The sequence below is a fragment of the Cnephaeus nilssonii genome (genome assembly GCF_951640355.1).
Source record: "Cnephaeus nilssonii genome assembly, chromosome: 19".
Lineage (NCBI taxonomy): Eukaryota > Metazoa > Chordata > Mammalia > Chiroptera > Vespertilionidae > Cnephaeus > Cnephaeus nilssonii.
In genome coordinates, this window is record NC_137090.1 from 37,690,342 (window position 1) to 37,701,263 (window position 10,922).

General features: G+C 46.6%; 1 protein-coding gene across 4 annotated transcripts in view; it reads left to right on the top strand.

Annotated features, from left to right (window-relative positions):
* The window catches only part of KIAA0753, a 65,945-nt gene extending 55,548 nt beyond the window's left edge, over positions 1 to 10,397 (top strand). For 3 of the 4 annotated variants that reach the window (XM_079796899.1, XM_079796900.1, XM_079796898.1), the window contains exon 18: positions 8,962 to 10,397. In XM_079796899.1, coding sequence (XP_079653025.1) covers positions 8,962 to 9,079 — 118 coding nt within the window. In that variant the 3' untranslated portion in view covers positions 9,080 to 10,397. The remainder of the gene's footprint in view (positions 1 to 8,961) is intronic. The other variant, XR_013815011.1, reaches the window with a different exon arrangement.
* The last annotated feature ends 525 nt before the right edge of the window (positions 10,398 to 10,922 follow it).

Sequence of the window (10,922 nt, forward strand, 5' to 3'; positions counted from 1 at the left end):
CAAAAACAAGCCACAGAAGATAGACTTCCATGTATGTTCTTACCACCTGATAAATGATACGCTTCGTTCATAGTTGTTGCTATAGGGAAAGCTTTCAGCCTATCTATACTAAAAAGAGTAATATGCTAATTAGGGCGGACATCCATCGGGACAAAGCCACAGTGGCTGTGAGGCCCAAGGCTCAGGCAGCCGTGAGCCCCGGTGGCTGTGAGGCCCGGGGCTCAGGCCTCGCAGCCGCAGTAGCCAGCAGTGGCAGCAGCAGCGGGGTGATGGGGGCGGTGCCTTTCCCTGATCGGCCTGGTCGCCTCCCACAGAGGGAGGCCAGAGGCAGCAGCAGCAATGGAGTGATGGGGGCAGTGCCTTCCCCTGATCAGCCCGGTCGCCTCCCACAGAGGGACATCCCCTGAGGGCTTCCGGACTAGAGGCCGGGCTGAGGGACCCCCTCCAGTGCACGAATTTTCATGCACTGGGCCTCTAGTAAGGAATAACAGGTTAACATGTAGAGGCCAGAGCTATTAAAATATGCCTGGATCTTTACAAATGTTCTCCGCTGCAATCTTTGGCCCTTACATGACAGTGCATCTGAATTTTCTAGCTCCGTTTCAATCTCTTTTTTGTTTCTGATTTGAGTGTTCCCAAGTGAGAGATCTTGAAAAATTATCCTAAGACAGTTGACTTCACTTAATAGCTGCTTATGTGAGGGAGATCTTAGATTTTTTTTCTGTAATATCTCCATTTCTCCTTACACTGAAGAAAAAGCACTGCTTGAGTGATCAAAGGGAGATGATGTAAACTGGATGTAAATAAGAGTGGCTGTGAAAGGAAAGGCTTAGGTGATGTGATGCTTTTGAAGAAAGCAAACTCTTAAGGATTCCTGGTTTAAAAAACAAATCAGGAGACTTCTGGGTGAAAAAGACAGACTGAACATATGTATTCATCTTTATCCCCTGTATCTCCACCCAACTGTATGTCACTAAAAGAATAAACAAAAGGCATGAACCTTTAAATGAGAACAAACAAGAAATAGCAATAAAAATTTGGAAGCCATAAAGCAGTTAGACAAATAGCAAATGACTTAGCAGATCAGGGAGAGCCAAGTGCCTGATGACGGGGAAGCCAAGAACCAAGCTGACTCATGCAGACACACCTGGTAAAACGCAGGAGTGGGAAGCACGGGATGCTTGTAAGGCATAGGTGCAATTAAGTCAGGAAACAGGAGGCTTGGTTCAAACGCTCATTCTTGAAGTTACAGGCATTTGATGAAAGCCAGGAAAGATGCACAGCCTCTTACACATAAAAAGCTCTGAGGAAGCCAGACAGTGCAGGAAGGAGAATAAAGCATTGAAAACAAATGAAAATTAATATTCCCAGAGAAGTGAGTAGAGCTATTACATCATGAAATAAGAACAGTATTTTTTTAATATGTTTCTATTGATTTTAGAGAGGGAGGGAGGGAGGGAGGGAGAGAGAGAGAGAGAGAGAGAGAGAGAGAGAGAGAGAGAGAGAGAGAGAGAGAGAGAAACATCGATTGGCTGCCTCCTGCACACACTTTGACCTGGGACCAGACCTGCAACCTGGGCATGTGCCCTGACCGGTAATAGAATCAGTGACTTTTTGATGCATGGGACGATGCTCAGCCAACTGAGCCACACCTGCCAGATCAGAACAGAATATTATTAAAAAACTAGTGACCCGGTGCATGAAATTCATGCACATTAAAAGGGAATTAATTAGAGGAAATACTTTAATATTGCTATTTTCCCTTTCTCTATAATAGAAGTGTCAGAGATGAAAGAAAAGTAGTAAAGTGTATATGAAAATCTTCCTCCTCTCAGAGTCTGGGGTGCGCCACGGGAACCAAAGTCAAGTCCTCGCCCACCCACATGCGCCTCAAAATTGCACGAGACCCAGACCCGGCCAGCCCCACCCTCATTGGGCTAGATTCAGACCCAGCCAGCCCCATTCCCATCAAGCCCCGCCGGGTGGGGGGCGCGGCCTCAGGTCACCTGGCCCGGGCCAGGGGAGGCCTCTTGAGGTCCCCTGGCCCGGGCCAGGGGGCACAGCCTGAGGTCACGTCAAGCCCAGCCAGCCAGGCAGCGCAGCCTCAGGTCCCCTGGCTCGGTGCCAGGGCTGGGTGTTCGGCCTGAGGTCCCCTGGGCCAGGGTAGGGGGCACGCCTTGAGGTCCCCTGTCAAGCCCCACAGGTAGGCGGCATGGCCTCAGGTCCCCCGGCCTGGCGCTGGGGCGGGGGGTGCGGCCTGAGGTCCCCCGGTCAAGCCCTGCTGGGGGGGGGGGGGGTGTGCAGCCTGAGGTCCCCCAGCCTGGTGCTGGGGTAGGGGGAGGCGTGACTTAAGGTCCCCCGTCAAGCCCTGCCAGGCGGGGAGGGCAGCTTGAGGTCCCCCGTCAAGCCCTGCCAGGCGGGGAGGGTAGCTTGAGGTCCCCCATCAAGCCCTGCCGGGCGGGGGGCGCAGCCTGAGGTCCCCCAGCCTGGCGCCAGGGCATGGGGCACAGCCTGAGGTCCCCTGTCAAGCCCCACCAGGCAGGGCGTGCAGCCTCAGGTCCTCTGCCCCAGCCCACCGCCACACAGCCTCAGGTCCCTGCTGATTGCTCGTTATGGCTCATTACGGGAACTCGGCCTCCGCTGTGGGCACAGCCATCTTGTGTTACAGGATCCCTGCCTCTGCTGTGGGTGTAGCCATCTTGTTAAGGCGTGGTGGTCAATTTGCATATTCCCTCTTTATTAGATAGGATAAACTTTCAAAGAATAAAACAAAAGTTTAGAAATAAAAAAATATGTCTGAAATAAATTCACTAGAAGGATTCAAAGAAAAAGTCAGATCTCTCAGGAAGTAGAGTTGAAAAAACACACCAAAGATGGATAATAGGGAAGAAAAGATTTTAAAAGTTAGAGGATTATTCTGTCAATGTCTTAGCTCTGGTTGCCATAACAAATGCCATAGGCTGAGTGGCTTAAACAAAAATTAATACCTTAGAGTTCTGGAGGCTGGGAAGTCCAAGATCAAGGGCCTGCTTCCTGCTTTGCAGACAGCCCTTCTCTTGCTGTATTCTTACTTGGCCAAGAGAGAGGTCCTCTTTCTCGTGTCTCTTTTATAAGGGCACTAATCCCATTCACCAGGGCTCCACCCTCATGACCTACTTACCTTCCAAAGGTTCCACCTCCAGATTCCATCACCTTGAGGATTGGGCTGTTAGATATGAATGGGGTGGAGGGCACACAGATTTTCAATTATTGTATAGTGTCCAACATCTGTGTAATTAGATTTTCAGAATGTGAGAATGGGAAACGGAGGACTGGGGAATGGGAAAATTCAGATAAATACTATAAGAAAATTTCCCAGAAGACTGTTAATCTCTAGATTGGAAGAGTTAATCATTAGTCCACTGCAAGTTAGTGAGTGAGTGAATACATAAATGAATAAATGAATAGGACAGAACACACCATGGCACATCATTTTGCAAAGGAAATTTGAACATCCCAGTGTGCGGAAATTATGATAAAAGGTTCCTGAGAGTTAAAACGGCCCGTTCAAACAACCAGAACTGAGACTGGCACCTTGTTTTCAGGATCAACCCTGCTGGCAGGTGTTAGAGCATGCTCCCAAAATTCAGCCTCAATTCTGTGCTCAGCTAAATTGTCAACTAAATATAAGGGTAAAATAAAGACACGTTAGGTGTGCACAGTATCAAAAAATCTAGTTCCCGTGCACTTTTTCATAAAGCTACTGGAGGGTGCATGCCACCAGTACAGGGTGCACATTGAAAAAGAGAAAGGCAGGATTTAGGAAACTTAGACTACAGCAGGGAACTTCCAGAAAAATGGCCAAAGCTATTTCCAAGAGAACTTCTCAGTGAGCATAGAAAGCAACCAATCCAGATTGGAGTAGGAGGACAGAGCGCCAGGAGGAGTGGTTCCCAGAGTGGGCAGCAGGGTGAGAGAGGTTAAAAGGAAGAAGAAAACAACCCGGCTGGTGTGGCTCAGTGGTTGAGCATCGACCTATGAACCAGGTTAGGTTCAATTCCAGGTCAGGGCACATGCCCAGGTTGCAGGCTCAATCCCCAAAGTGGAGCATGCAGAAGGCAGACGATCTTTCTCATCGTTGATGTTTCTATCTCTCCTTCTCCCTTCCTCTCTGAAATCACTAAAGATATTTAAAAAAGAAAAGAAGAAGAAGAACAAAACAGATACTTTACTTAATGGATTTAAGTGCTTGAATGGATTCGGATTAGCTTGATATTTCTTAATATGATGATTTCATAATATAGAAGAATTCACGATAGGAATATGGAAAGCAAAACAAATACAAAAACAAGGTGACCACTTGATGACGCACATGGTAATTGGGACCACTTCTCCCCCTGAGGATAACTCTTAATAGAAACGCTAGAGTAAAAATAAAGCGGACGTGCAGGAAGGCACCAGAAGGTAACCAGGTGACGCAGCATAACTGGGGCAGCCTCGTGGAGAAGCAGACCCGGAGGTTAGCCCTGTCTGGCGCTGCAGAGTCAGTCCTAGGGGATAGGGCACGTGGGTGGCGTTTCTAGGTCAGAGGACAGAGGTGGGACTTGGGCCTTGCCATGGTGGGGGAGTACTTGCCTCACTTGAGGGGACCCTGAAATGAGGGTGACCTGGGTGCCTGGAGGCCCTCTCAGGACCCTGTGGCTCCAGATGATCTTCGTTCCTCAGATTGTACCAAAGTGGTTCCAGGTTGTTGCCCCCCAGGCACCAGGCAGAAGCTAACATAAATTTTCTCTGAATGGATAGGACAGCATCTTAGGACTTAAATTACTGTTAGAATTTTCAAACACAGTGCCTGGTATATGGTGGTGAATAACCAGGCAGCAGAGAGAGATGACACTAATAAGAACAGTCCTACAGCAGCTCCGAACGGTAGTCCCATCAGACACACACAGAATCACAAAGACATCAGGCCATACATACAGGAAGCTCTAAAAGAACCAAGCTAGAGAAAGAGGTAAATCTATACATAAGCATATCGTAATAAGGTTGAAAAGTCAAAGATAAAGAGACAGAATGCCAGATCTCGGAGGGAAGGTTGGAGGAAGAAAGAAAAACAGACCATGGAAGCTGGGAGATCTAGTATATCTTAAATTTCTGAAACAGGAGAACTCCCGACCCGGAGTTCTAAGCCCAGTGAAGTATATTTTAAGAAGTAAGGTAAGAGAGGCTCCAACACAGCTGAGAAAGTGTATTGCCGGTAGACCTTCACAGTAGGAAACATTACAAGGCTATTTTTTAGTCAGAGCAAAATAGTCACAGATGAAAGGTCAAAAATACAGGAAGGTGTGAATTGCTAAAAAGGTCAGTGTGTAGGTAAATGAATATTGATTGTATAAAACAATAAGCTGCTGTCTCATAGGTGTGTGCATACATTTAGAACACACAGTCACAATAGCACCTAAGCCAGAGAGATGGTGTTGTGAGGTATCTTCCACTTTCTGGGAAAATGGCAAGCATAGCAATTAATGTTAGACTTTTAAGTCAGGGATTCTCATTGTAATCTAGGGTGACCAGTAAGAGAATAATATAAGTTCATAACGAGAAAAGACTGTAATGAGAAATTACAATATCTGAAAGAGGGCAAGGAAGAATAGAGAACAAATAGACAACTAGAAAATATTTAGTGTTTTAGTAGTAGAACCGCAAATACAGGGTGCCCCCCAAAATGTATACACACTGTAACAGCTGGTAACTCACTTAATTTTCACTCCTCTTCAGATTTAACTGATTTGAAATAATGGGTGAAGCCAGACTTAAGCTTTGAACAAAGAAAATTTATCCTAAAGTGCCGCTAGACTTTTTTTAATGGGGATTAATAAAAGATAATTTTATGGTGCAAAACCCGCAACAGTGGATGAATTGAGGGCACACATATACCAAACGAAATGATTCTTGATGTTTGTGATTCCACTGCTTTGAGTTATCAGCAGTGCCTGGTTCAGAATGCTCATTAGTTTGAAAACAGGCGTTGACAAAAAAATGATTCATTTCTGTAGATTCTTTTAAATTTTGAAATTGAACTACATGTTAAAAAACACTGATTTTATAATTCAAAGTGAATATACATTTTTGGGACACCCTGTATATCAGAATTACATTAAATTTTAGAGAATTAAACATGCCAATTAAAAGGCAAAAGATTATCAAAATAAGCAAACGGCTGGGATGGGACTGGTTAACAGGAGAGGGTGAGTTACACTTGTCTGCATTTACCTTTTTGTGTCATTCCGACTCTGGGAACTATGTTGATGTTTCCTATATATTCATCCAAATCAACAGTGATGGGGGCCCTGACTTGGATACAAATGGAAACATGACCCCAATTGCATGTCCAGTGAGTAACGAGACCGTGCTGAAGGGGGCAGGATGGAGAAGAACTGGTCTGAGGAACTCTGAACATGGTCTTTTGACTCTGTGCCCTCTGGTTAAAGATGAAAAGTCTGTAAGCACACACTAGATTCCAGGGAGTAGGTTTCTTTTACACAGTGGCATGGGTTAACGATTCTAAAACGACTTCTCTATATTTCAGGATTGACCAAATAAGTAAGTAATGAGAATAATGTGAATAATGAGAGCCAGGTTTCTGGGGGAAGGCTAGAATGAACCAGCTGGTGAACTGGGATTGGAGGAATTACGAGTTTGCAGTTTTTGATAGATACACACTATCACATGGAGTATGTGTGTCTGTCTGTCTGAGTCGGTCTGGCAGTGGCACCAGTAGCAGTGAGCACACTTATACTAGATATTTGTTTCTAAATGCTATTTCCCATGAGAAGGTACCAGGGCTCCTCAGAGAAATGGCTGATTCTGGGCCTGGGGCTGGGAAATGTAGGAGGAGCATGGAACATCGTGTGCCAGAGGAAGTGTTCAGAGCAGAGAATGCTGCTCCTGTCAGGAGCACCCAGGAGCCAGCTTGAAGGGGCTCCAACTGGCCAGTCTGGGACATTCTGAGTGTCAAAATCCTATCTAATAAAAGAGTAATATGCAAATTGACCATCATTCCAACACACAAGATGGCTGCCCCCATGTGGTCAAAGATGGCTGCCTCCATGTGGACACAAGATGGCTGCCACAAGATGGCCAGCAGGGGAGGGCAGTTAGGGGTGACCAGGCCGGCAGAGGAGGGAAGTTGGGGGCGACTAGGCCTGCAGGGAAGGGCAGTTGGGGGGACCCAGTCCTGCAGGGGAGGGCAGTTGGGGGGACCAGGCCTGCAGGGGAGGGCAGTTGGGGGGGACTAGGCCTGCAGGGGAGGGCAGTTGGCGGGGGGGACCAGACCAGCAGGGGAGGGCAGTTAGGGGTGACCAGGCCGGCAGGGGAGGGCAATTAGGGGCAATCGAGCTGGCAGGGGAGCAGTTATGCATCAATCAGGTTGGCAGGGGAGTGGTTAGGGGGTGATCAGGCTGGCAGGCAGAAGTGGTTAGGGGCAGTCAGGAAGGCAGGCAGGCAAGCAGTTGGGAGCCAGCAGTCCTGGATTGTGAAAGGGATCCCTGATTGGAGAGGGTGCAGGCTGGGCTTAGGGACACATACACCCCCGTGCATGAACTTCATGCACCAGGCCTCTAGTAAATATTAACCCTTTGCACTCGCTTTTTTCTCGATTCCTTTATTCTACTCGGGATTTAATGCTAACCGTGTCGAGTCACACTCGACATCCGAGTGCAAAAGGTTAATGGTAATGAGTTACAAACTACTGAATAAGAATCTACCAGGCCAAGCCTATACGAATGAGTGAATGAATGAGTGAGTGAGTGAGAGTGAATACTTGCATACATACATACATACATACATACATAAACAAAGGAGAAGGAAAGCTTTTTATTATAGTAGAATGCCAACTACTAAATGGAGAAGGGATGATGAAATTAGAAATTCAGTGTTGGCAGCCCTGTAATAATTGATTCAGATAAGTTGGATGAGAAGCAAGATATTTACATAATCACACAGCATCTCCCCCAATATACTTACTAATTACAAAGGGGAAACAGTACTGTACAGGGAGAAACCTGGCAGACATCACTGTCACCAAGGGGTAACAGTTCACTCGGCAGTGAGAAGGTGATAGGAGCACTCAGGGAACATGATCCCTGCTGTGGCTTCCGTTCCAAAAACATGGCACCCGAGACTCCCCATGAGGAAGCATCAGACAAACTCAGATTGAGGGACGTTCCACAAAAAAAGGCCTTCACTCTGTAGAAAGTAAGGTCCTGAAGGACAAAGGCCGAAGAGCGGTTCTAGGTTAAAGGAGAATGAAGAGACGTGATCGCTAAATCCAGCATGGGATTCTGGGCTGAGGGCTGGCAGGGGGGGGAGGGGGGGAGGGTCTTTTAAAGGACATTATTTGGACAGTTGGCAGGCTTTGAAAAAGGTCTGTAGATAAGATTAGATAATGGTGTTAATGTGATTTTTATAATTATGGTTAAGAGAATTATGGTTATTTAGGAAATATAAATGAAGCACTTAAGGGATGTCAAGTCTGCAACTTACTCTGAAACAGATTGGGAAAAAGTGTGTGCGTGTATGAGTGTGAGTGTGTAAGGAGAAAGAGAACACAAATAGAGTGTCCTGCCCCATCCCATCCCTTAGAGAAGGCAGGCCCCCATCTCTCTCCATGGATCTGGGTTGGCTGGGTTGCAGCTGGTTTTAATTTCTGGTCACCACCGGCTTCACCCATCTCAGGGTGAGGTCCATCCGGTTGTGGTTCAGGCCCCTCCCTCCAGCCTGAATTGGGCTCTGAGTGCCATCATCTTAATATCTAGGAAAGCAAGGCCTCCCCTTGTTTTTCTCCTTCAGAAGTATCTTGGCTGTGCTTGGCCTTCTGCATTTCCGTTTAAATCTTAGAGTTGACTTGGTGAGTTCCCCAGCCGAGTGAAGAAAGGCTCCCATCTTTGGCTGCACGCCTTCAGCTGCGTTGTTTGTCTTCAGCTTTTCAGAGGAGCTGGTGGACGAGGCTCTGGGGTCCGTGACTGCTGAACTTCAGGACGCGTGTGAAGGTTACGCGGAAGCTGTGTTCACCTCGGAATTCCTAGAGGCTGCCACCTGAAGGCTCTGCAAGAGTGGCGGCACCACCTTTTGTGTTAGGCCACGGCCAGTCTTTATCCAGGCTGTCCATCCAGGCCCAGGCGCTGCCCAGTGAGAGGAAGGACACGCCAGTGAGGTCATCGTCATGGCAAAGGTTCTGGTAGTTTATGGTGGAATGTGTTACATTGTTTAGTACCCAGGAAACGTGAATTGATTATGACAATATATTTTCTGAATGTATAATTTTCCTGTTGCTATATTCCCCCACTGGCTCAGTTTGGTGATCAGAATGTTTTGAAAAGTAACAGATCGGTATATCTCATACAGGGATTCAGGTTGCTTTAGAATCCACAGGTGGATCAATACCCACAAAAGTGCAATTACCATCCGGTCCCCTCACCTGGCTCACGTTTCCATGCCGGGCGATTTCCCAACCAACAGGACACCTGTCCCCACCAGGTTATGGACTCGAGGCGAGCCAGGTCAGGTTTACTGCCAGTCCTCTGCCCTGTGCAGCTCAGTGAGAATAGGAGCCACCAGTTGTCAGTCACAGCAGTCAACACATTTCTCCATGTGCAGTTCCTAGCGGCTTCTCACATGTTGAGTCTTGTCATCAGTTGACATATTCTGATACACAGAGCTTTCTCTGGATTCAGAGGAAATCGGAGCACATCCGAGTGCCCGGTCAGAGGTGCGGAACTCACTTCCATCGCTGGTGAGGCAGACATGCCTCATTTCCAAACCAGAGAGACCTGGTGGGAGGAGAGAACCGATTTGAATGACATGAAGACCTCTGGGTCTGGGTCTCCAGAGAAGGGAAGAAACGTAAGAAGCATAATAGCTTGGTCCTCGAATGTCTCGTAAGTCATATTTTACCAAGAGTAAAGCTTCTGTGTTTTCAGAAGCTCTGAATTCAGAAAAGGAACGTGTGTGAAAAGAAGGCCACTGCCTGGGAAAAGGTTCCCTCAGTTTTTTGCCTGAGGCTTGTGGAAAAAAAATGTGAAGAGTGAGTGATGTAGATGTTCCCCATGGAATAATGTGAATCTTTTTTGTAACATATATAGTGTTGTCACCTGGGGTTTTTCTCTGAAGTGCAAGTATTCCAGGTGATAATTTAAGCTGCTTGATCCCACTTATTTGTACAAAATTGATTTTTGTTTAATGTTAATGTTTTCTTGATTAATCTTATATAACCTCAGAATTAAAAAGGCTTCAAGGGAAATTAAAGGATTTAATTTGAAGAGTTAATGTGTACACTTGAATTGATAGACTCGTCTGTCATCATCATTGATCTCTTAAAGTTATTTGTGTGGCAGTCTTACTGTGCTGATATTTTAAATAAACTCAGTATTTTAAAGTATATGCATGTCTGTTTGAAATCATTTACATCTTTGTTCCACGGGCAAAGTGAAATGTGGTACATAAGAACCACCGAGTCTGCTTTCTACCTGAGCTGAGCAGACTGGGTTGTTTGCCACTCCTTCCCCACCCGAAAGAAATAAATGAAAATGACACATACCAGGCACCAGGCATTGCTCCCAGTGCTCCCCGTATTAATTTAATCCTCAGATCTGTGTGAGGCAGATACCGTTATTTTTATTTTATAGACAAATAAGATGAGGCACAGGAAGGGAGAACAATGTGGTCAAACACGCCTGTGTTCAGTGATGCCGTGATCCTGGATCACTTGTTCCCCAAAGACCTTTGGCAGTTTTGAGAGTCCACACGAGTGCATTCTCCTGTACTTGTCCCCACTCAGCACATCCTAGACGCTGTCGCAGGAGCGGTCCCTTTCCTCAGCACGTCCTGTCCGCAGAAGGCTCAAGTCCAGACTCCTTTGCTTTGTTTCAGGATCTTTCCAGCCT